We start from the raw sequence: 25,783 nt of genomic DNA, 5'->3' as shown, positions 1-25,783 counted from the left end.
GGCCAAAGCTCTGCTCACTCGGGGGACACTCAGCCTGTGCCATACCCTGGGCTGGGGGGCACAGCCCAAGGACTGAGTTTACTTATCTTTCCCAGGGCCAGCATCTCTATCCCCCTGCCTGTGCCCCTACTTCCCCTCAGCTCTTTTGCTGGCACTATTTTCTATTCACTTATTTTTCTATTATCTGCTTCTTCCTATTAAATTACTATAAGCAACATTATCATCTCTGGTGTGCTCCATGACTTGGCTGGCAGCCGAGAAAAAAAAGCATGGGAGCTGAATAGAGCCACTGCAAGAGGGAGGTGTGACAGTGGCAGAAGTTGATGTGGTTTTTGAGCACAAAACCTTCTTTCAGAAGTTATTCTAAGTTCTCAACTCTCAGTGCTACCCAGACCTGTCTGATCTAGACACTGCTGGGGCTTGCAAGGGTGTTTTCAGTCTTACTCAAGAACAACCAGGAGCCTACACAGACATGGGGGGCTGCTGCCCACTGTCTAAGAGGAATGGGTTTGCTTATTCCATAAGAAAGTGGCTGTGTACCAGTGGGATGTTAAAGTTCCCCTGGTTTTTGCTCCCTTCTCCAGGGTGGGACATGAGCAGTATCATCTTAAAGACATTATCACACAGATGCAGTCCCTTTTCTTGCTCCCAATTTCTCCTTCCTTGCTATGGGGAGCCAAAGGTACTTCATTAGTGTGTTAATAAAAATCCTGCTGAGTGCAGAGATCAGCTAAATAATAGTGGTGACCTGCAGGGGGTCTCATCTGCCCAGATTTATGGTGCTGCTCACCAACCCCTCTGAGGATTGCCAGACCCCTTCCTCCTTCTCCCCCAGCTGTTGAAAATACCCCTGTGAAGTGTCAATGTGCTTAATTAAAGCAGAGGGACCGGTAACCTTGACGACTGCGAGCCACCCTCTGTAAGCCAGCTGAGGTGGATATTATGGTTTTGGCCTCTCCAGGGAGAGGCCAGAGCAGAGAAGTGAGTCAAGCACACAGGTGTTGGACATGCTCAGGAGCCAGGGGCGCAGCCAGCAGTGCCCATGTCCCCTGGAGCTCACACCCTCCTCACTCAGGGGTGGTGCCTGGGGACATGCCCTGGTCCCTCGCTGGTGAGACGTGGCTCCTGGCCCAGGTGATGAACAAGGGACCAAGCCTGTCTGGAGCCAAGGAGGCTTAGGTCTGTTGGGTAGCCCTGCAAGCTCTGTGGGTAACAGAAGACTCCTATAACAACTCCATAGTTGTAAATATGCTTAAAAAGAATTCCCCTTAGAACTGGGACATTTGTATAAGCATAATTACCTCTGCCAGAAAATGGTACATCTAGTTTTCTTGGCAGTAGGTAGTGAGCAGCTAGAAGCACATTTCCCATGAGGGGCTAAGATTGAATTTTACTTTTTCTTATAAAGCTGGTAAAAGGCATGATCAGTTCTGTATCAGATCAACTCTCTTCTACCTCAGAACTGAGAACAGGAGCTACCAAGCAGCTCCATACTGAAAAAGGGTGGCAAAACCTCTTGGGTTTTTTATCCATTTCTACTTTCCTCTTCTGTCCCCTGGTGCTGCAGGCACGAGGATCTGGAGGAGGGGACCCACACCCCCACCTCCTCCAAAGCAGCCTGAGAGAGGATCAGCACAGCCCACACCATGACATGGGGCCCTCTTCTTCAGAGATACTGGCCAGAAGAGAGCAGTCAGACCTCCTGAAGGATGGCTCAGCCAGCACAGTGCCTGAGTGAGGCTGGCCAGCCCCCCAGAGGCTGGAAGGGATGTGAAGCCAGAGGATGTCCAGGGGCTGCAGGATGCCCTGAGAAACCAGCCGTGGTACATTGAGCACCCAGCTGAGCCCTGGCCAGGGCAGTTATCCAGGGGTGCTTGGAGCACCTCTGCACCCAGCTGTGCCCGGACCCAGGTACCCTAAAACTACCCGGAGGCCCCAAGATGATGCTCCACGTTGGGCTTATCTAGTGTTCCCATCCATGCATGGGGCAGAAGTGGGGATGTCAGGCACAACTGGAGATGCCAAGAGTAGATTAGGAGGTGGTGAGATCCTCATCTGGGGTCACTTGAACCACTGTCTGTGGGGGGATGAGGTGGTGCAAACCTGGGCTAAGGATTCCCAGAACAAAGACGGGACTGGAGGTATCCTGCCCGAAGCAGGAGTGACCGCTCTGAGGATGCCGAGGCCGTGTCGGACTGTGCCAAGGGTGTCCTGCACGAACACAGAGTGCCAGGGGCGGTGCGAACCCAACCGAGGGTACCGGGGACCGAATCGGGACCGGACCGAGAGTGCGCTGTCCGACACGGAGATGCGGGATACCAGGCCGGCAGCTGCCCCCTCCCCGCTCCTCCGGGGCCGGGGCTGGACCACGCGGCGCCCGCCCCGCCCCGGCCGCCGGCCCGCCCCGGCGCCGCCCCAGTGCCGCCGGCGGAGCCAGCGCGGATCGGCCCAGCATGGAGGGGACGCGGCGAGCCCTGCTCCGCCTCGCCGCCGCCTGCTGCCTGCTCTGCGCCCTGCCAGGTACCGGGGCGGCCGCCGAGGGGTGCCGGGGCGGGGGGGCTGACCGAGGCATCCCGCCGGTCTCGCCGCGGCGGGGAGCGCAGCGCCGGGACAGCCGTCGGGGCAGCGCCGGGACCCGGGCTCCTCCGCCCGCTGGTGGGGCTGCGGGAGAAGGGTCTGGAGAGCCCCCACCCAGGGCTGTCCCTCCGGGGAGCGGCGCCCCGGGCCTGCCCCCGGACTCGGGCGAAATGCCCACGGACCCGGGCGCCGTCGCCCCGGGGGACGCGCAGGTGAGGCGGCCCAAGGATGCTCGGGGGGTCCCGGGTGGGCCCCGCGCTCCGGGCAGCGGTGCGGCCGCCGGTCCCGGCCTTGCCCATACAAGGCAGCTGCCGGCAGCGCTGCTCCCGCCGGCGGAGCCACCCGGGCTCACCTCCCGCCAGGCGGGATCCCGAGGGGATGTGCGGGGAGGGGGGCGACGGTCCTGGAGGCGCTCGCCCTCCGGGATCCAGCCCTGCGAGCCTCCTGCCTCCCGCCCGGCAGCTCGCCGGTGCCTACGAGCCGCTGCCGAGCTTCCCCCCGAGGGAAGCCCGGACAAAGCCCGAGCTCTGCCGCCTCCCCCAGCACGACGGGACGAGGGCCCGGTGCCTGCGGGGAGAGGGGCTGGACGGATGGAGCAATTCGGGACGGAACGGGAGCCAGACCCCGGCCCCGGGCAGACTCCCGGGCGGTATTTCGGCTCTGCTCTACGATCAACACGTCCCCACGTGGGCAGACGCAGTCTGCAGCGTGGCGCTGACAGCCCTGTCCACCGACACCACCGAGCTCTGCCGCGTGGCTGGAGTGTGCCCCAAGTCGGGGGGCTGTCACCTTCCCCGTGACCCTGGAAGTGACAAAGGCTCTGTGCAATTTAGGGACTTGCCTGGAGCACAGAAAGCAAAACGTGTTTCTTCTTCTTTGTCGTTGAGAAAAACCCTTGGCCAGACCCTGGTCAGAGTCCCAGCACCGTGACGGCAGCAATAGAGACCAGGCGGTGACACACAGAAACTCAGTTTCTAATAACTAATTAGGGCTGGGAAAACCCTAGAATAGATGCCTGTGGGGCTAAGCCCCAGCAGCGAGGATGAGGTTTTGGGTGCCGGATGCGGCTGGGTTTGAGGCTGAGCACTGGCTGCGGTCCCAAACCAGCGCCCTTTATGTGGGCGAAGCTGCACTCCCCACTCGAGAGTGGCTGTGCTGCGATGGGATGTGGGGAGGTGACCAGCCACTGGCAAAGGAAGGATTCAGGATTTCCACCGCTGGAAGGAGGAGGAACTCTGAGCTGCCCGGGGATGTGTTCTGGCCCCGTGTCTCACACTCTGGGCACACTGGGAAATCCCAGGGAGCCCCTTGCCCCAGCTGGCTCATAGGAAACTTCTTGCTGCAAAGTCAAAGATTAAAACTGCCAGAATGTACCAGAAATTAAGATTTTTTTTCTTCAATTAAGACTGAGTTTTCTGAGTTTTTCCTGGGATCTTTGTTGCTTAGTGTCCCAATCCAAGATCCTTCACAGTCTCAGGAAATGGTACTTATGCAGCTCACCTGGCCCTTGCCTTCATAGCTTTTGAATTTGCTACCTAATCCCAGCTATGGTTGAAAGATTAGATGTTTTGTGAAAATAGAAAATAGATGGAAGAGATGCTGCCAATAATAAAATGCTTCCTAGCAAGCACAGCCCATAATGAGACACCAGAAAATCTCAGCAAGACAGTGGTTGGGGAAAGGAACAGTTCACCCAGAGATTGGCCCCAAAGTCAGCAGACCCAGACAAATTTTTCCAAAACTGGGTTTGTCCTAGCTCCATGAGCTGCTCTCTGCACTGCTCCCAGCACAGATTCCCGTAGCCCCTGCTGTGGGGCAGTGCCTGCTCCCACTCCCCGTCAGGGTTTGCAGCAGGGCCACAGAGGAGCTCAGGCTCTCCTGTGCTCTGCCCACCCCGGCCTCTCAATGCAGCCTTTCTTCACTGCCTGCGGAAATCCACTTCCTCCAGCACCATCAGCCTTACAAATAAAAACCCGAGTGATTTTGGTCTGGGCATTTTTGTGCCTCTCCCTCCCGTGCTGAGCTGCCTTGCAAGCAGTGAGAGCAGAGCAGGGCTGGGAGCAGCAGGAGCACATAAAGCTCCTCTGTGGGCACCACCGGGGCTGTGCACACAGGCAAGGCAGTGTGTCTGCTTCAAGGTCCTGCTGACGATTTTCTGTGATTTTTTCCCTTTGTTTGCCCAGGGCAAGGACAAGTGGATGGACTTGGCCCCACCCTGACAGGACAGCTCCAGCTCTGCTGCACCCAGAACTGAGCCACAGCTTGGTCCTCTGCTCTGGGTGTTTCCTCCAGCTGTGTGACCCTGCATTCCCAGCCCAGCTTTTCATATCATGCCATCAGTCTTTGATGCCACTTCTACACATGATTTTCCCTCACCCCCAGGGACAGCGTGGGCCTTGTCACCCTGCTGTCCTTCCAAAAAGGCTTGACCTGTTAGACAGGGGCAAAGCACTCACCTCCTTCAGCTCCCTTGGCCCCATCCCTCCAGGAAAAGGGGAGCAAGGACGATATAAAGCACAGAAGCCTCTGTCCCTCCTTCCTTTCCACCTAGACCATCTGGGTGGACCGACACTGTTCTTGCTGCAGGGTTTTACCTAGGTCTGTTATCATCCCCACAGTGCTCTCTGGGGCAGCTTTCATAGGACTCAGCACCACTGAGGTTTGGGGTCACATCCTGAGCCCCCTGTAGGACTGCCCAGGGCAGGTCAGGATGCATCCCCCAAGCCTCAGAGCCCGTGGAACCAGCAGTTACACTGCTGGAAGGACCTGGGGGCTGAACAGGGCTGGGCAGGCTTCCTCATATCCAAACTCCCCCCAGTTCATGCCACAGTGCACTGGAGAGTAGGCTCCCTCCTGAGACGGGGCTGCTATTAAGGCAACTGGCTTATTAATTTCTCTTAACGATGTGAATGCTTCCTCCACTGCAGCTGTGACTCCTGAGGTAAGCAAGGCCAGGCTGTCTGATGCCAGAGCTCCCCGCTGTTGCCATATTACTGGAGTTACACAACCCCAGAGAAGGGCAAGCTTCCCAGGCCGTGCATGCCATGGGTGTGCCCAGCAGCTTCTGGGCAAAGGAGTCTTCATCACTGCTCAGTCCCCTACTGAAGAACAAAACCAGACAGCAGGGGAGTCTCCCAGGCACCTTCCTGCCTAGCAAGGTGCTCCATAGCTGTATGTGACCCGTGGAAAATAACTGGCTGCTCTGACAATGGCAGCTGAGGAAGGCAGTCTGCTCTCCCTTTTCCCTGCCATAGAAATTTAGGATAAGCCCCGTCACATCTAAATGGGGCATCAGTGATAGACCTTCCTGCAAACCTGTAGGAAAGAAGATTTTTTCATTTCTCTCCCCTGGCTGGGTGAGGAGGGTCTCATGTGGCAGGGCCAGGCAAAGCGTGACACCCTGGGGTGCTGCTCCTGCAGGAAGTGATCAGGCTGGTGCTGCCCCACTACTGTGTGCTCTGGGCTGTGCTGTTGCTGTGCTGCTTTATAGGTTTTCCCAGTACTGAAGTACCTGTGCTTGGCATTTATAGTGCTGTTTACAAGGCTGCTCATCCTGTTCCCGTAGCTCTTGCTCTGCCCTGCTCTGCCATGCCACCGCTGGCTGGTTGTCCTGGTTCCCAGTGCAGTGCCATCTGTTGAGGTGGAAGCCTCCCTTTTTTGTTTCACTGTGGTTCAAGCCTTTGGCCGGTATCCACAGATGCCCTGAGGAGGAATCATCTTCCTGCCTGCCTGGGCAGGTTGGGTGCTGGGCTGTCCCTCCCCAGTGCCACACTCGCTCAGCACCCCATATCTAATCTGCCCCTGTCTCATGCTCTGCTCGTGGCCACCTGCCTTCCCAGTCAGGAGACCTGGTTTCTATTCCTGTCCCTTACCTCAGCCCTTGCTTTGCAGCATGCCTGGCCTGGCAGCTCTCCAGGGCTGACCTGGGTGCTCAGCACCCCAGTTCAGCCCCTGCGGTTTTGGTGCCTGCAGAGCAGCTCGCAGGGGCCACGAGGGGTGCAATGAATTAAACTGCTGCTATGAAGAGCTTCACGAGGTCCCCAAGCAGGCTGCAAGGTCCACCTCCTGCCTGGATTCCTCAAGCAGAGGGAGTCTGTTCAGCCTCTCTCAGCCAGGATGGGGATGGGGACAGTCTGGGCATCAGCCTTGGCAGGAGAGCACTGAAGCCTGTGGCAAATGCAACCCCTCTGGCATCCTGCCTCCATCGGAGTCCTGCAAGGTATCCAATGAGCTGAGCTTACAAAGTAGCTGCCCCTTGTACCGAATCCTGTCTCTGAGCTTGCTTCATTACCATGAGGGTGATGCTCTACAGCATCTCTGGGTGCATCTGGCACCTTCCTGAAGGGCTCCAGAAATCTCTTCTGCTGCTTGTTTGGTTTTTAAGTTATTATTCCAGGAAAAGAGATCAGGCTCAGCTAGTATCTAATCAGGAGCTATTCCAATTCTTCTTTTAAATGAAATGAAGAGCCTTGGTTTTCAATCCCTCTATATGGTTTTATTTGCATTTATACTCAAGCTTTTTTTCCTTGAAAAGATTGTCTAATTACTGTTGGTTGGTTGCCATAAAATGCAATAACTGGCACCCAAAGATAATTTCTACACTTAATGAAGTACTTTGCTTAGCAATAAGATATAACTGCTTTGATGCATACATGTTATAGTTTATGCTCTTTCTTTTTAAACATTGTATTTTTCCATTTTACTAGGTTGTTTGCAAGTGAAGCTGTTACACTTAAATGGAAATCTAATTCATTTAGTGCACCAAAATAGCATTGTAGAAGGGTTTGGGTGCCTTTTCAATGAATCAGAGCAGTGATTTGACATGCATTCTGTAGAAAGCTGATTTAAGAGAGGTGCTATCCTCAGACAGTGACAGCCTGTGCAGAAGGATACATCAACACCAGGAGTCCTGCTCCCATGGGCACTTTCTCTGAAATCCTGGGTGAATCCTTCTCATCCTTGTGCTTAGCTCTCACCTGGGACTCTGCACTTTTTCCAGTGGTGGCTGCAGCCTGCATCCTGCTGCCCTGCTCTCTCCCTCAGTCCCCAGGAGCAGCCTGCCATGGGCTTCCTCACCTCAAATCCCCTTAAAAAGGGATTTTAAAAAGTGTTCAAGTCTATGATTGGAGCTAGGTTGGTGTTGACCTTTGGGGAGCTCAGGCTGCTGTTTCTGTCAGACAAGGAGGGTGCAGAGGATGCTGCTGAGTGGCAGGAGGGTTGTGGCAGAAGCCTGTTGAGGGTCTTGTCCAGCTGAGGCCCTGCTCTGTCATTGTTTTATTCTGAGAAGCAAATAGATGGTGGGGTGGCTGCTGTGGCAGAGGATGGAGACCACGATCTCCACTCTGTGTGACGACCCTGGCACAGCAGTGATTCTGTGCTGCTTGTGCAAACCTTCCTCAGCCCCTCGCTTGGCCCCAGCCCTGAATCTTGGGCAGGGAGCACAAGGCAGGAATGGCCCCATTTCCTGCAGAGCTGGCTTCCTTCACTCCTCTCTGTTTTGGCATAATTTAACATGTCTGTTCTGGGGCTGGCTTGGGTTGATACATGGAGGTCCCTCAGTGTTGTCAGACAATGCCAGAGGGGGGTTGAAGCTGTGGGCTGATGTTCAGAGCCCTCCCTTCCCTCAAAGAGCTGGGAGTGTTTCCCACCCTTGTCCAATGCAGGGGCTGCTTCTTGGTTGGCTGCTTCCCTCCTCCCCTGGGACCACTCTCTTCCTTTGCCCCTCTTGTTTCCCAGACAGAGGTCACTGCAGTCAGCACGGTCTGATGGGAGCTGCTGCTCCAAATCCACCAGCCCTGCCCTAATGTGGTCTGGGATCTCTGATTCTCACCACGCACAGGCTGAGCCTGGAGGGTTAGCACAGACACAGGGCAGGGGTGGGGCTGTAGCCTGGGGACCAGCTTTGCTTCGGCAGGCTGAAGTGTAACCAAAGAAAGCTCACCCTTGGTCCCCTATTAGCGAAAGAGCTATTCCTATGGTCAGAGGTCTTGCTCACAGATCCTGGGACAGTCGTAGCTGCTCTGTTATGGATTCAAGGGTGAGTGCACCTTTCCCAGCTGTCCTGGGATGCTGCAACTATCAGGTCTTGGAGAATTACAGAAAAGGTGAAGCATTCACACTAACTCTTTCCGTTTGCATCTGAAACAAGGACGTGATTCCCTCTTGTCTCCTGAAGTTGGTGAGGGCGATGCCTTAGGCAGTACAGCCGTGGCTTTCCTGGCATGTGCTGCAGGAAGCAGAGCTTCTCCAGGAAAACTCCAGAGGAACGAGCTCTGACCTGCATCTCTATAGGTAACTGATAAACACTAAAACCATCAGCACCCAGTGACTGGGGCAGCAACAACAGCGCTGGAGATGGGGATTTTCTGAGCTGTTGGGTACCAAACTCCAGAGCAGACCAGGAGCTGGACCCCTGAGGCTCCCAGCCCTGGGTCTCCCCCAGCACAGGCAGCTGCAGCAGAGCTCTGCTCTCCCCTCTGTACCGCAGGCTTTGCCCAGGATTTCGTCTGCGTGGCAGTAGGTTGCCCTTTTGGATGGATGATAAAACTGACAAACAAAGCTATGTCATTGCAGCAAGGCCCTTTGGAGGAGTGGTTTTATTTTAAACTGAAACTGAAGTAAAACTCAGTGCTTGTACCTTTTAACACCTACAGCTCACAATGAGCAAGTTGCACCTCTGGGGGATTTCCCAGGTGCTTTGCTTGGTGACTGTGTGCCGGCTTTCGATGTGCCCTTACCCCTTAGGAGCTGACAGATGGGTGATGGGAATCTTTTGTCTGCCTGTCCCCGGGTGATCAGGATTTACTCAGTCCTTTGTTTCCTTGGCCATTCAAAGGCTCTTGCATTCTCTGTCTTCCCAGCATCATCTCCTAATGTCTCGAATTCTTGCGTTAGTCTGGATTAGGCTCTCCTTTGTTTCCTGAGCTGGGTGTGCTGTGATGTGCTGGGCTGGATGACTTACTAATTGAGGTGCCATCAACACTTGCCATACTCAAAACCAGTCCCTTGTTCCTTGCCTGCTAATTTAAAATCTCTTCTGCAATTCTCTACAAACCAGGTTTTACACACCACACTGCTGTTACACCAGATGATTTTGTGGGAAGAAGCCAAGTGGCTTCTCAGAGAGAAGAGCTTAGGGAGATGCCAGTCCCACTGGCGCTGCCTCCTGCAGACAGCAGGAAGCTGTGTGTGCAGTGGGGTGGGGGAGCTGCTTGTCCCCACAGCCCTCCTGTCCCACAGCACCTCGAGGCAGGGATGACAGTTCCTGGCATGCGGGGAGGTGTCCCGGAGTGTAGGGCCCGAACTCATCTGCCTTCCCAATGCCGTTCCTTTTGTGCACAAAATAACCCATTTTCCCTCAAAGTTCAGGCTACCTGTGTTCTGTGGATCCACCAGAAATTCAAACTGGGTTTGGCAACGAACTTTGCAGCTTGAGGTGGGTAGAGACATTAAAACCCATTTCTCCTAAAGATCCTCACCCATCGAGCTGCTTGTAAAGACATTAGCACCCTCTTGCCTATCACTTTTCTAGTCATAAACTGGCATGATGGCTGCAGAGTTGCTCAGGCCTTTGTCCAAGACAGCTCTCCACTAATCTTTCTTCTGCATGACTCAAGTCATGACTTGCCACCCCATGAGAGACTGTCCCGGACAGAGGCCAGCTATTCAGAGCAGCACATAGCCAGGCTTGCCACTGGCCAGGCACCTGGCCACCACCTTTCCTGTTTACCCACGGGGACAGCATGGCTCTGTGCCTCTGGCTGTGTAGGATTAGGTAGGGGTGTTTACTGAGCAAGCATCCGCCAGTGCCCAGCCAGCATCCGGAGCTGGTGGGATCCCACCCCATGCTCAACAGCAGTGCTGTGTTTAGGGCTGGAACTTGTTACATGAAGACCTGTGCCTTTTGGTGCCTGGTCCCAGGAAACGCAGCACTCAGCTCTTTTCCTTGCAGGTCTTACTGATGTATCCTATGCCTGAGCTTCATGGCAGAGCAGCTCGCTTTATTTGGAGGCATCTCCTGGCCGTGCACATCTGGATCCAGGCAAGGCCAAAGGGAGCATCACTTAGGCCTTTGGTCTTCATGTTTTAAGTTGCTCCAGCTGGGGTTCCCTGTGAGACTCGTTCAAGCAGGGTTGTACATCCCTGCAGGAACCCTCCTGGGACTGGGGCCCCGGCCGGCGAAGCACAGCTCCATCAGACTGCTCCAGGGCTTTGAATTCTCCAGCTGGTCAGGGTACTGCAAAGGTCTTGAGAGAGCAATGTATTGTGTCTTTTTCTAGGGCCTGTTAAGTGCTGTAGCTGGAGAAGAGCTCTGATAACTCTATCTGTTCTGAAGAGCTGTTAAAAACTGCTGAAATATCCCTAAAACGGTATAAGAATGGGCTGCTTTGTTGGTGGATGAATGTTTCTTGCTGATAGCATCTGCTTTGGATGCTGTGGGGAGAAGGGGCATGATGATGGATTTGCTTCAGTACCTTTAATTTTTTTTCTGTAATTACCTCATCTGTCTTCTGCGGCTTGGATAGAAACTTTAACAGAAATTGTCAAAATATTGACTATGAGACGTTTTTAACTTGGAGAGTCCATCCTGATGTGGGTACATTTCTCTGTTTTCTTCCTGTTTATACCCTGAAAAACCCTCACAGGATCTGTGTTTATGAACAGGCAGTGTAAGAGCCTTGTGGTTTTCCTCCTCCCGTATGTTGTCACACTGTCTAGCAGCTGTGGATCTGGGGGGATCCTTGCTTGCTGCAGCTTCCCTTCAGGAAAACTGCCCCTTTTTGCTGTAGTGGGAGGCTGAGTAGCTCCCAATTTCTATGCCAACAGTTGTATTTCATGCTGGTGATGTGTTCATAAATAGCTCATGAAGGCAGCTCCCAAAGCACACCCCAGCCCTGTTAGCTGTAGTACTCGCTCCCCATTTCACCTTTCCCTCCAGCAGAATCCCACACTACTACTAAGGTGACTCACAATATGTGCTTTGCCTTTGCCACCTGCAGTCTTTGCAAATATCACTTCTCTCCACTTCATTGGGCCAAGGCAGATAGAGAGTCTTCTTCCACATTTTCCTCATTTGTATTTTTCAACACCACTTTTGAATTTTTCTCAATTAAGCAAAGAAGACTTATACAGAATCAGGTCTCAGGTGATACTTTGAACAAATCCAGATCCTTTAAGAAAGTTTAAAAGTTGCTCGAGGATAGAGGGATTGGTGGTGCTGACCCTAGAGAGCAACAACACAGGACTGGAGAGAGAGAAGGGTAAAGAAAAAGTCCTCTAGAACAGGTCCCTGCCTCAAAAACCAGGAGGACAGAGGAGCTGTTTGAATCCCTTTCTCAAGTGTGAACCTGTGCTGGAATTGGGATTAGGGGAATAAAGAGGTTCCATTTCTGTCCTTCCCCTCTGTTTCCCCTCTCACTGTGGGATCTCTGACAAACTTCTCTGTTCCACAGCAGAGGGTCAGAAGACAGCAGAGGCCTTGGTGTCACCATCACCTCTTCCTAGCACAGCGCTCACCTCGCATCAGCCAAGGGAAGCCTCTGACTTCAGTCTGGTCACTACTGCCATTCCTCAGACAAGCCTGGAGAAAAACCTGACTGCTGCAACACTCAGTGCCACTGGGGCTCATGCTATACAGGTGGATGATGCCTTCATCCCTACCACCCCCATGGCAAGCTCCAAGGCAGAGAGACTGCAGGCTTCTACCACTGCCAGTCCTGGGGACATCACAGTTACACATCCTGAGCATGACAACATGAGCTTGTCAGTCAACAGCAGCACTGAAATCCCCTCCCCTGCCTTGACTGCCAGCACTCTGGAAGAAAACCAGCCCAGCCATGATGCCACAGAGCCTTTCAGCACAACTGATGAAACGGATGATGCCAGCAGTGCAACCCCCACGCCTCCTCTGAACACTGTGCCCGGTGAGGTTTTGCCTTTACTGCCTGTGCACAAAGTTCTGCCTCAAGGATTCACAACCTGGAAATGTCTGAGCACTCTCGTGCTAACTGGAGAGAGGGAGAAGAAGGGAATGAGACACTAAGCAGAGCCAGTTCAGTGCAACTTATTTGCAAAGATGTTAGTTCAACATCCTCTTTGCAAACGTCATTAATTTTGGTATTAATTGTGCTGGCTGCTTTCTAATTGATTGTGTGCAGGGACATCCTTCACACATCTAATCTGAAACAACATGCCTTAGCAGCACTGCCCAGCTGGGCCTTTCTGGCATCAGGGCTGGGGGCTCAATGGGAGCCTCCCTGGAGAAACACACCCTCCCTTAACACAAAACATGGAGATGGGCAAGCACTAGTGACAGCTCATCCATCCCTGGGCAACTTCAGGAAACCCTACCCTACCTTCAGATCCCTCTGGGCAGCACAGGGCCTGACTACAGGGTCTGCAATTCCAGTTTTGTCCATCTTGGGGCCTTGCAGGCTGTCACATATCCCTAATGGGAGGCAGATACTGATTGATCACTGATTGACATGGTGTTCATGCACAGCTGCATTGTTTTCCCTGGCTTGTGTCACATGGTCGTGCTGTTCTGTGACACACTGACACAGCCTCAGGGGATGCTACTACCCAGTCCCTGGGCAGCCTCCTTTGTGCTCCCTGTTAGGAGGAATGAGAGGCCTTGCCCAGTGTCTTGCTCTGGGGTGATCCCCAGCTGTGTGTAGAGTTGTTTAAGCTTGTCTGCTTGTTCTTTGTCCCTAAGGACAGGCCTCATGGGCCCAGCTGAGGTTGGCTGACATTGCAGATTGGCACATATGAAAACTGAGAGGACTTTCTAAGCACTGTGGGTTATAGTGTGGCTCAGCTGTGGCTGTGCTAAAGATTCTGTTTGTTTTCCAAAGGTTTGACCATAAGATGCTAGTCTTATAGTCCCAGTAGTCTTTCCTATAGTCTTGCTTCCAGCTTGTCCAGTCCCACAGAACACTGAATGCTTGCACTGGATCCTTTGAAATAACTGCTTGTTCCTATTTTGCAGCAACAACTAACAGCTCTCAGTCAGGGCTTTTGGATGGGCAGACCCTGAGGCCCACAGCAGCAAGGTCTGAAACAAAGCCAGCAACAAAAACCCCTGGGGGTGCCACAGAGGAGAGCACTGTGGAGCCCAGAACTTCCTCTGCTCCCATCTCCATTGTACGAAGCACAGCCTTTGCTACTGCCTCCAGTACTGTGACAGTGACACCCCTCGTGACCAGCTCCACATCTGCCAGCACAGCTGCCATCCCCACCAGCACGCCTACACTGGCCCAGTCATTGGAGCCCAGGCATGAGAAGACTTCTGTGTTGGATGTTGGTGATGATAACAATTCAGGTAAATGCTCTGCTTTTAAGGGGCTGCCCAGGGAGGTGGTGGAGTCACTGTCCCTGGAGGTGTTTAAAGAAAAACTGGATGTGGCACTCAATACCATAGTCTGGTTGACAAGGTGGTGTTAGGTCACAGGTTGGACTGATAATCACAGAGGTCTTTTTCCAGCCTAATAGATTGTGTAATTGTTTTGTACCTGTTCTCACAAAACATGGCCAAGGGCTGGAGCTACCTCAAATTGCCTCTTGGTTGTACTGAACAGAACCAGAAAAGAAAAAGCTTTGCCCTTGAAGGCTCTCCTTTGGCCTCATTCCCTTGGTCTCCTTGCAGAGCTACCCAACGTGGCTGGTAAAACGAGGGCTGATCCCTTGGTAATCACTGTGATCTCCGTCTTCATTGTCATGGTGGGCATCCTGGGCCTGGTGGGCTTCTTGCGCTATCGCCAGCACAACAACCGCATGGAGTTCCGGCGCCTGCAGGACCTGCCCATGGTGAGTTGTGCCCTCAGCCCAGCCCGTGTGGGCTGCCTTGCCACTGCCCGCTTTGCAGTTCTCCTTCATTAGCAATGCTTTGGGTATTTGCAGCAACACCAATGCTGATCACACACTCCTGTTCCTCCTTAGGTCCCTCTCCTTCCATCCAAGGTTTGAGTCAAGACAGCAAGTCTCAAGGCTGGGCACTAAAGAAGCTCTCTGCCTTCCCCTCACCCTGCAGGGGAATGCTGAGAGGTTAGAGAGAGGAAGGAGAGCTCCATCCAGGCTTGTCCTGAAATGACACCTGCCTAACCTCTCCTCCTGTTTTCTCATATATTTGCTTTGTAACAATGACAAAGCAGATTTTATGCTCTGTTCCAGGGAGGTTGTCTGTCTGTCTGTCTGTCTGTGTTTGGCCCTTTGGGAATATAAAAATATGTGAGGGTTCCAGAGGCTGGACTAACTCTGGGGAAGCTGCAAATAACTCCCTGAACTTTCTGGAACAGAGGAGTACTGCAGCTAAACAAGCAAGCTGATGCTGTTTCAAGCTGAGTGGAGTTTTCAACACCCAGTTTTCCACATCCCTGCAACAGGCAGGCAGTTCCTGCACACACCTCTTCTCTCCAAATGCTGCAGCAGGAGGGAGACTGAACAGTCCCAAGATCCAGGAACTGCACAGTGACAGCGTTTAGGTGGATGGCTGGGCAGATGGCCACACTGTGATGGTGTGGCTGTGCTGCCTGCACAGCAGTCACCCAGCTGGGACCATTATGCCACCGTGCAGACATCTCATTAAAGCACCCTCTTCTCTGCTTCTAGGATGACATGATGGAGGACACCCCTCTCTCCCTCTACAGCTACTAGGCAACCAGGCTGTCTACTGCCCAGAGGAAAAGGCCTTGAGGACTTGGTCCCAGACGATCTGCTGAGGAATATGGGGCTGTGATTTGCACACAACTGAAAGATCCTTTTCAGATGGTTTTTGGTTTTAGACGTTTTAAATAGTTCAGTGTTGAAGTTTCTATGCTGCGAATCAGAGCCCAAGTCTGACCCTCTTCTCCAGGCTGTCCTCAAAACAATGCCTTGAAGAGGTGTCTCCTCCTTTTAAGTGTGGCAACCAATTAGCCAAAACAATCTTTGCCATGGTGTTCTGCACGGATCTCTTCTGTTGATCCTGGTGGCTGCTGCCTTCAAAGGAGGTGGGCAAGTGTGTCAGACTAGGGCTCTTAACACTGGTGGTGTCAGCACAGTGCCAGCAAAGGAGACTGCTGTTTTCTGAGGAAGCCAAGAATGTGGAAATCAGTTCTCTTGGGCTCCCTCTTGTTCTGTATTTTTAAAGTTGTTTGTTTTGATGGTTTTCTTGCACTTTTTTTGTTCCTGTTTCAGCTTTGGTCCCAGGATTGGCATTACCCATCCTGAAACACTTACAGGAGGATAAAAGACTACTGCGTTTTCTTCCTAGATGCATACCTTTTCTCTTTAACCAGGGAAAACAGTTTTGTGGCCACTGGAGAAGTGCCCCTGCTACTTGATGTTGCTTTGAAGTTGCTGGGAGGAAATTGAACATAATGTTAGCTTAACCGAGCTTGATAGGACTCAGTCTATTGCAAATTAGACACACTAATTTGGTCTCACCGAAATTAGGAAGCCGTGTCTCCTACACTTGATGCTTTTGGCATATGTCTAAACTCCTTTCCCAGGCTCAGTAAATGCTTTAGTCCATTTCCCTGCCTCGGCTAACACAAGCCTTTCCTCAGGTACCTCCCATTTTGCTTCTAGCATCTGGTTGCTGGAAGTTGTTGTACAAAGCTGGTGCTTCGCTCTCCCTCCTGTGCTATGCAAGGTCAGAGCTCCTCTACTTTTTGATGTTGGATTTTTGAGCCATTTGGTGTCTTGTCATGAGGACAGATCCTGGATGTAGGTGCCTTCCTCCCCTTCTCTTTCTTAGTGTTATGCTGATTAGATTCTGCACTTTTGCCTCAAAATATCACTGCTGTAGACTGCATCCAAAGCTCTTGAGGCCTTTCAAGGAAACCCATAGACCAGAGCCTCTGAGTGTAAATCAGAGGAGCTTCTGGTGCCCTTGCCTCAGAAAGACCAGAGTGTTTGTGACATGACAATCTTCATGTAACTACACCTGCTCTCGTTTTCTAGCTCACATTTGACTGCAGGTAAATGGAAACACATGCCTTCTCTAGAGTGTTCGATTTTTGACTACGCCAGTTGCTCCTTCAGGATACAGCAAGGGCTAGAGTTTATCTGCCACATTGCTCTACAAACCTCAGTTTCTCCTCTTCTTTCAGTAACAATATCACTGAACCCCACAAAGGACAGATACCAGGCCTCACTTGCAAAAGTACCTTTTTTTCCCCAGTTGTAGCAGGGAAAGGGCAAATTCCCTATCAGCTGAGCTCAAGTTACCTGGAAAGCCCAAAGGTGAAACAGAACCAGTCTGAGTCAATTAGATGAACTGGGTAAGGCAGCAGTTCCTCCTCCCTGTGCTGCTGCTTCCAGAGTGGCTGACAAATGGCTGCAGTGCAGTTGAGCTTCAGCTTGGCCTTCCATCTGTGTACTGATGCCCAGTAAAATAGAGAAGACGGTTGGTTCTCTCCTATGATTGCATGAGAACTAAAGAGCAATTGTCACAACTCCAAAGCTTTTGTATCAAGCATTGTCTGCACAGAGCAATCTCCCTAGCTACAGACTTGTTTCCCCTGCCGGAGGGCAGGGTGCTGCTGGTTTTCGGCACAAAGTTGGCAAGTTAGTGGTGGAAAATAGAACTCCATGGAACTGGTACAGGCTGGCATATCTGGGAATGTGTCTGCACACAATCAAAAGGGCAGAGGCTGGTTGTTCTGGTTTCCCATGCATGGCTGTGCAGGGGAAAGGGATGAGGAAAAACTCACCCAACACCAAAGTGCTACTTTGTTTGTAAAATATGTTGATAGTGGATTTTTTTTTTCTGCAATAAAGTTATAAATGCCAAAAGTGTCTCAGTCCTTATATTTTCATTGTAAACATTAACTGAAAAGCTTTTATAGATCACAATGAATCCTGTGATAGATAAACAGCAGCAGTTTGGGGCACAAAGACTTACAGAGCTGATAACTAGAAAATGCCAGACAGCCATGAACCATAGCTCTGATAGTTCAGAAGGACACCACCCCCTGCCTGTGCTCCTTTCTTGTCAGGGTCATTCCTGGTCTGAGTCGAGTGAGATTAATATGCATACAGTTAAATCAGATTAAATCTGTTTTAGAGAACCACACTAGACCAAATATTCTAATCTACATCTTTAGACTCCCTTTGCCTCTCATTGAAGATATTCTCATGTTGTCGACTGTAACCCCAAATCTTATTTATATCCTGAAAGTCAGCCTAATTCAAACCTAAGTAGCATCTGTCATGCTTCTTTCTATAGTACAGCAGACAAAGCAAACTGAAAGATACATATTTCTTTTTGTTTAGCTTTATAGCTGTTCTGAACTTTTCCCTTCAGAGCTCAGACCTACAGAGGGGTAAGTGCTCAAAAGCCCAGCTTCTGCTACAGACCTGGTAAGTCTTTCCTGAGCCAAGAGTCTCTCCTAGCTGTTAAAATACTTTGGCAAAATCAGTCAGCTCATGTCATAGATTCCTTGTAGTAAAGATTTAATATTGCAAAAGCAAAATGTGAGTGAAACTTTTTGGTAATTTCTGAAGAGTTCCCACAACTAATCTAGAAAAGCAAATCCTTGGAAGATCTAGAGCAAGGGGAGAGCAAACAAAGACTTTGTAGCCTAGTAAAGTGCTTGCTGAGTAATCTGAAGACATGAGGGTGAACTCTAAACCCTGCAGAGATTTCAGTCCTGTCCCAACACACAACCATACAAAACAAAACAAACATGCCACAACTAAGCCAGTCTTCTCAGGTCTAAAGTCAGCATTATTCTGGTGGTTTATATTGGAGTGTTCTCTCTTCTGCCTTTTTACCGCCAAACCCACTCAGAGCTGATTCATTCTCTGCAGAACAAACTGCTTGGCTGCCTCGTTGGAGAGGCAGCTCAGAGCAGGGCTGTGTTAGCTGGAGAGGCAGCAGCAGGACAGGCTTGTGCAGGCAGCCACCCCTGGGACACACCAAGCTTTGTGCTTTGTGCCTTTGCCCAGCTGAGTTCTGACCTTCCAACCAGATGATGCAACCTCTGAGGTGGCCAGATCTGGAGATGGACCATGGGCCACTTGTGTGGGCTTCACCTTTCCTGTGCAGCAAAGAGAACTGACAGAACCAGAAACCGACTGGTGCCAGCCTATGCATTTCTCCTTGAACACAGCTGTTGCCTCTGATGGGGTTTAGTTTTAATGCCTCTTAGGCTAAGGCACGATTGTATTACTAATTAGCAAGGGACCAAGAATCAACTGAATCACTTGGGTTTAAAGTTAAATAGAAAGGAAAGAAACACAGGTAAAAGAAAACCAGAGTTTGAGACCCATCTGCCTCCTCTGACCCTCCCCCCTCCTCTTTCCAGACGTTATGTTTTGAAGGGAAGGGGATCTGAGAAGCTGAAAGGTAACAGTCCTAGAGCTGCTGTGCCATGGGCAGGGCTACCTGTGCTTCATGCCATTTCTGTGCCCACTCAGTTGTCCTTCATGTCTCAGTGTCTGCATTTTAGCTTTAGACACAGTATTAACCATCATATCACACTGCAAGTCTGTAAATAAGGCTACAGAGAGTGTTCAGGGACAGAGAAACTGTCCCGGGGAGCACTGGAGTGAACGAGGCAGTGTGTGGTTCTTGTAGGAGTGATCATCCCATAAGGATTTCACATGGATAACAGTCAGTCTCCTGTGCTTGCTACCACTTAAAGCAGAATGAGAAAGACATTCCACTGATCCAGGGAGCAAGAGTACAGAAGCAAACCAGAGGCAGAGCAGTAAATTTTCAGTAATGAAGACTATGAAATGATGCAGAACCTGGAAGATTTTACTAGCCAGTGTTCTTCTTACACCCAGGGGAGAACAGAAATGCCTATTGTCATTTCCCAGATACCTGTGAAGGAAACAGCAGGCTGCACACTTCCACATTATATTTAATTTTCTATAACTACATCAAATCAGTATAAATGTGGATTTGTCATGGGGGAAGGGGGACAGTTTTTCTAGGTGTTCCTCCTGAGCTTCTGTCCATGATGTTCATGTACTTGCTACCTCTGCTTCACTACATAGCAGAAGTGAGACAGGAATCTTATTTCCAATATTCCTTTCCATCCCCCACAAAGAAAACAGAAACCATGCACTTACTGTCTGTAAAACAGACAACTTTTCAGTCCTACTGACACATACCAAAGTGATAAGCAAAGCTGGGAGACTATGGCTGCAAATACAAAAGTCTCCCAGCAGTTTCCCAAAATTGATTGTGGTTTGGTTTGTTTTAATCTCTCAGAACTTTGTAACATAACAACAGGCTTCAAAGTTCCCCACCCAAACACATTTGAATGAAGGCTCTTCCTTGCTTTAATACTACTGGGGTCATGTTTCCTCACAGAACTGAAAAAAATCAACCTTCATCCAGAACACAACTTCAAAACAATGTCAGAAGATAAAGCACTGAGAAGCTCCCAGAAGTGGACCTTCTAATTGTGATAGAGAGCTTGTTAATACTGTAACACTGTTAAGGTTTTATAAGGAAACAGTAACTACTACATGAAGGAAGCATAGCTAGGTTGATAATCTTGTGCATTTTAAATACAAAGGGATCGATTTATTCATCTGCCTGACAGCCTGCACAGTCTTCCTTGTGCTTGTTCCCACTTCCTGTCCAATAAGTGTACTTGAAAGACATACTCAACACAGGTCTGCTTCACATGCCCCAGCAGCTTAACAATGGTTAGCCTCAGTTCCTCTGTAATATTTTTCCTATTCAATGTCCCATCAGCTAAATAACCCCCTGAACCACAAAACCAGCTTGATCTTGATCAGACTGACAGTGGTCACAGCTGCAAAAAAACAAGTACATGTTTGTTCCTACTGTTCAGCTCCTTCTCTGTTTACAGGTAGACCAGATTCCCCACCCTCAGATCAAATAAAGAGCTAAGTTAGTTACCAAAGGTATCCTCCCAGTCATAAAACTGTTCTCCCTGTGAAGAACTGCCCAGAATTAATATATCCCTGCAGCAGAATCCTTTTGCCAGCTCTCTTTGAACTACAGTGGAGCATCTGTTGACAATCTCCTGCAGGGTAACTTATCCCCTGTTTTAATCCCCTCTCTCTTTCAGTACACATCAGCTGCCACAGCATTAGAGTGTTTCCTTTCACTGGTCTTTCTTGGGACCAGTAGGAAGAGGGATGATCAGTCAGCTCTGTTCAGTATTTTCTTAAAAACTTGCTGTTATGTTAGACTCCTGAAGCTTTCGATGCTGAATTACACGTTCTGCTTGGAACAAGACAAGATTCATGGGTTCTTGAACATGACTTTCAGCCAGATTTAGACACTCATTTGATTCTGACTGAGAAGAGCTTTACTAGGGACAACTGTAAATTAGCAAAGTATTCCTTTGCACTAGTCCTGGCTATGCCTTCTGATCACACAGACAAATAAACACAGCTAATTGCTAATTGCTTAAATTTCCCTTCTGAATAATAATAATCTTAAGGGCAGGATGAGAAATTTTGCCCACTTTTTCAAAAGGATCTCAATGTTTTTATGTGGAAGGCAACTGTGGACAAAACTATTTGTGTCTGTCTAGCAGAAAGGAAACCTGTTTTCACAAAGAGCTTAGAGAAGCACTAAGAAAAGAGCTCCCTTTATTTTACAGAGTCTAAGCTGGTGTCATTCATTCACCTCTTCCCTTCTCCTTCAACAGACAGCAATTATTAAATTAATTTATCTCAGAAGGAAATGGAATAAAAAAATTCAAACCACATAAGGAAATTTCACAGAGCCCTTTTGTGCCACTTTGGTACTCTATTCTCATAAAGCAAACCAGCAACCTCCCCTTTAGGAGCATCATGGAATTTTCTGTTCAAATAACAAGATTTCCTCCACCTGTTTTGTGGCACACAAGAGGAAGCATTTTACCAGCACTTGTCAAGTCAGCTGCTCCATACTGGGTCATGACAGGGTAAATCTATGGTTATTCTATATCTGTTCTGTTCTTGCTGTGCACAGTCTCCCTAAAATGAACAATCCAAGCTTAGCTCTACATCCCAGAGGTTTAGATAGCCAACAGTGTAAGCACAGTCCAACATAACACAAAACTTACTGTATAACTGGGAGAAAAAAACTAAACATTTGAGGGTATTAGTAGATAAAACACACTAAATTCTCTTAATTTGTTCTGGTCCACCAAGTGAGAGCTCAGAGGACAGGATCATACATCCCATCACATGGGAGAGAGCTGAAGCAGAGGACTGTAGCTAGGAATTCTCTGACGTTGAAGGGACACCCTCACTATAGCCAAGCACCACAGCATCTCTCTTCAAGCCAGCTGGCAGCTGCCAAAGCTGATTGACAAATCACAAATAAAGGCCCTGCACCAGTGTCTGTCCCTGCAGAGAAAGAGCAGAACACAGAAAGGGTAGAAGGGGCAGGTCTGAAAATGGGGGCACGAGATGGTAAACGACAGCTCAGGTCTTTGGCCGAGTGTGGGGCTGGGCAGTCTGTGAATGATTTCTCAAAATGGTTTCCCTTCCTGCCCCCCTTGGATCAGCCCCACACCTCACAGCTTCCACTTGTGGAAAATCCAGGGCACAAACAAGTGAAGAAGAGTTTGCCCACCCAGGTAAGCCAATATCCTTTCCATCTTTTAGTAGTTCCCGACAGTAAAGACGGCATCTTTTAGTTAACATTAAAGGTCATGCAGCTCCAGCCCAGGCAGGTCATTGCTGAGATTATCACTCCAGCTAATTCTAGCCACTTCTCCAGCACTGCTTTCCTCCAGCTCAAAACACAGCCTGGAGATATATGTACAATCTACACCAAAATACCAAAGAATTATCCTTCCCCATGTGCCAGACGGGAGAACAGCAGCAGTCTGTGTCTATCCCCTCCAGCACTGCTGGTTCACTGTGCTCTGCAATCATCTCAAACCCTATTAAAAACATCCTCACCTATCTCCCACTGAAACCAATGAAATACCAAGCAGAAATACCAACCAGCATCCTCACAAGCCATGTAAGCTCAAATAGAAACAGGTGCCCGTGGTTCCAGGTGTCCTAAGCTAGCAAACTGCCAACACAGCTCTGGGGTGCCCCTGCCATAATAACTCCTGCAGGGTTTCTCAGACTATTATATACAAATATTTGCTACAATAGCTATAGCAACAGGTAACTAGCTGCTTACTATGAAATGAGGGGGTTTGCTGGAACATTGGATCAGTAAAGCTCTGTATAAGAGTCCCCACCTGGCATGTGCCTCAGAATAAATGTTAGAGAAAAGCTTAACCCTTTGATGGGATGTGCAGGCTCTTCAGGAATTGCCCTAACAGCAACCTGACATGTTACAACTGCATCTACAAAGCAGTTAATTGTAGCAGGTTTGCTAGTAAAATCTGAATCAGCAGGATTAGTAAATTGAAAAAACAGCACACAGGGCAGTTTAATATGCCTTACAGCCTCCATTCACAAGAATTTTAAGCATCTTACTAAAGTAGGGCATGATTTTTTTTTAATTTTAAAGGAGTGTTAGCCCTTTGTTCCTGATTTCTTTTAATGCTAAGTGTTAATGCAAGCACAAGGGGGTTTTATATCCTAAAAGCAAGGCATAAATCCAAAAGGATGAAGAGGCTGAGAGGTAAACCTTCTTGAAGTGAGCTATTTTCACCTTCTCACTGGCTGTGTGTCAGCACCAAAACAAAAATGGAGCCACATTAAAAAATGGTATCTTGGCACTGTCAGAGGAAGTGATAAGTATCATAATTGGCCCTCACATGCAGCTTTTCATTACCCTGACACTACAGGAGGAGGGAGGATGAAAGAACAGACAGGCACACACATGTTACCTCTGTCCTGGCATAGCAGTACTGCTCTCAGAACTAAGTTTGAAATCTGGTCCAAGTGCTAGGCCACTACTCCAAACTGTACTGTCTTCCTGCCTTTAGGCACCTAATACTCAGCCCTACCAGTAAAACTGAGCCTCTCATCTGTATGACCTCTGGAATGCCCTGAACAGTAGAGCTCTGTCATCCACATCACAGCAGAAAACCCTTCCAGGCTCTTAAGATCCTGAGGGTGCAGGATCCAGCCACACTTTCCTGCAGGCACCTCGATCTCCATGGCACTGGAAAGCTTGTTGGAGCTGAAGTGTCTGGGGTGGGAACCTCAGCCAAAGATGGAGAAAACCACTCTGCCTATCTCAGCAAGTTCTTGCTTCTCTCTAAAAGAAATGGAAAAAAACAGAAGATTTGGCCAAAAGTTCAAGGATAGACTTGCTGAGTCTAAGCATCCTCTGCCTACATTGTGTGACACCTGTTACACATGGAGAAACTGCTGTTATTCCAATTTAATATTTATTCTTACATAGCTACAAGTAGTGGCACAAGGCAGTGGAAAACAGGTTCCATGAGAAGCAGGAAAACATATTGGCAAAAATGTTCAGGCATTGGACTTCGCCTGGCTGTGGCACCAACAGCTCCACATTATTCAGGTTTAAACCAGGAGGAATCAGCCACCCCATTTCTGCTCTGAGACATGGCCACAATGCCAGACCCTTCCCATACAGGGGTCAGTTTGTGTTGGAAAGGGACAACAGGACACCTGACCTTACCACGAGATCTCTAAAGCAGATGCTGGAAAACAATATCCCAGACTCTGTGAGTAGCACTGGAGTAAGTGTGAAATCATTCCTGTGATCTCCTCTTTCCCTGCAGGTGCCATGGATGCTACTTCTTTCCAGAAGAGACTTTACACTTGATCTTTCAGCTCAGAGACTGTGGAGCTGATGGAGGCGTAACACTGACAGTCCCTGACACTTAGCAATGCCTGCTGGAACAGTTACTGGGTGTGAGGATGGGGTGGCACCACTTTGATGGGGTTTCCAACAGTCGTGCCTCAAGCAGCAGAAGGCAGCTCTGCTGAGCAATTCAGTTGTGTTTTCAGAGATGAATGGGCTGGCAGCAGAACCTCTGCCTCCCCACCTAGCCCTGATCACATTGTTCTCTCAAATGTGCCAGCACAATTTTTTTCCTGCAGCAGCACTGTGAACCACACCACTTCAGGGGGGAAAAAAAAAATCCAACAAAAAAGCCCAAACAATGACGCACTTGTTAGAACCAGCTCAGCTCCCTGATCAGATTTACAGCACACCAACAACTGCAGTGGCAGAAATTTGGGAGGCAATGTGCTGTGAGGCCAGGGCAGGAAAATGCAGAGAGATTGGAACATTTTAAGCTGATGTTGACAGCACAGACAACGTCTCATGAAATCAGATGCTTAACAGGTGGGAGGGTGACATAACAAGGGAAGGCATTAGGCTTTTGTAGAAAGAAATAAGGAATCAATATTTAATTACAAGAGAACTGCAATGAAGTTGCATTATTGAAACTATCTCACCAAGCTGATACAATATTTTTTATTAAAGAAAACCTAATAATGAATCTACATTAACCTCCAGACTCAGTGTTCACCAATACTTCCCCACTAATAAAAATAGACATTGATATGCTTGTGGTCAAGAGCTAGAAAGATCAGAAAACAGACACAGAATTAAGATGTCCTTTAACTCCATTTCAGTTGCCAAATTGTACAATTGTACAAACAATTTGTGTGAGTCTCTCTCTCTCTCACATTAGGTTCCTACCTAATGCAGAGCAATTGCTTTTTGCCAGGGTCAGAAAAAGGTTTCAAGAGCTGCAGATGGAAAGCAGAAGGAAAATCCCTTCCGTTACAATCAGTACAACATTGTGTCTTTGTCATTTACTGTTGTGGAGAACAATGAGAACTAATGATCCTTTTTGTGTAAATGCTTCATGATAACACCAAATCACACAGTACCCCACGTGATAGCAGCATTAGCCTGAGGGAGATGAATGAGAGCATTGTGGTTTTCCTAATAATAGAAAAAACCACAAAGCCATACCTGGGACACAGACATCTCACAGACATATTGCTGCCTCGCCCCAGGGAAGTGAACCATATTCTCTGGATGCTGTTTTGCTGTAGCACAAAGCTGTCAGGGGGAGAGAATGCTGGAAACAGTGACATGAACGCTCAGCCAGACCTGTGACAGTTCAGACATCTGGCAGCTGTCCAAGGGCAGCTGGGGTTGGACAGAGGGCACAATGAAACAGAGCCAAAAAGATCTAAAGATCTTCAACAAGGAATCTGAGATGTCACTCATTTCTCTCCAGGGAGCAGGGCAGAGCCCTTGGTAGGGCTGGGGGAAAGCAAGGGCCAAGCTAGCAGAAGTTTGAGGCACAAACAAAGCCAGTTCCCAGCAGCTGAGCTCGGG

At 49.6% G+C, this 25,783-nt stretch overlaps 1 protein-coding gene across 5 annotated transcripts; it reads left to right on the top strand.

The window, feature by feature from the left end:
• Positions 1-2,429: 2,429 nt before the first annotated feature.
• On the top strand, positions 2,430-24,324 carry LOC144246758 (uncharacterized). 5 transcript variants are annotated; one of them, XM_085585731.1, is made up of 6 exons: positions 6,541-8,868; positions 12,030-12,500; positions 13,565-13,897; positions 14,222-14,382; positions 17,833-17,882; positions 24,204-24,324. In XM_085585731.1, exons 1-6 carry the CDS (start codon positions 8,799-8,801, stop codon positions 24,307-24,309), a joined length of 1,191 nt encoding a protein of 396 aa, XP_085441857.1. In that variant the 5' UTR covers positions 6,541-8,798; the 3' UTR covers positions 24,310-24,324. The 5 variants fall into 5 exon arrangements, with proteins under 5 accessions (XP_085441855.1, XP_085441856.1, XP_077641492.2 ...); XM_085585729.1 differs by lacking the exons at positions 6,541-8,868; positions 17,833-17,882; positions 24,204-24,324 and adding exons at positions 2,430-2,520; positions 15,184-17,352 and having other exon boundaries at positions 12,033-12,500; XM_085585730.1 differs by lacking the exons at positions 6,541-8,868; positions 17,833-17,882; positions 24,204-24,324 and adding exons at positions 2,430-2,520; positions 14,515-17,352 and having other exon boundaries at positions 12,033-12,500.
• The last annotated feature ends 1,459 nt before the right edge of the window (positions 24,325-25,783 follow it).

The sequence above is a fragment of the Lonchura striata genome, chromosome 8 (genome assembly GCF_050655825.1).
Source record: "Lonchura striata isolate lonStrDom1 chromosome 8, ASM5065582v1, whole genome shotgun sequence".
NCBI classification, from domain to species: Eukaryota; Metazoa; Chordata; class Aves; order Passeriformes; family Estrildidae; genus Lonchura; species Lonchura striata.
Note: the sequence above shows the minus strand (reverse complement) of the source record. Positions and strands in the feature narration are given on the sequence as shown.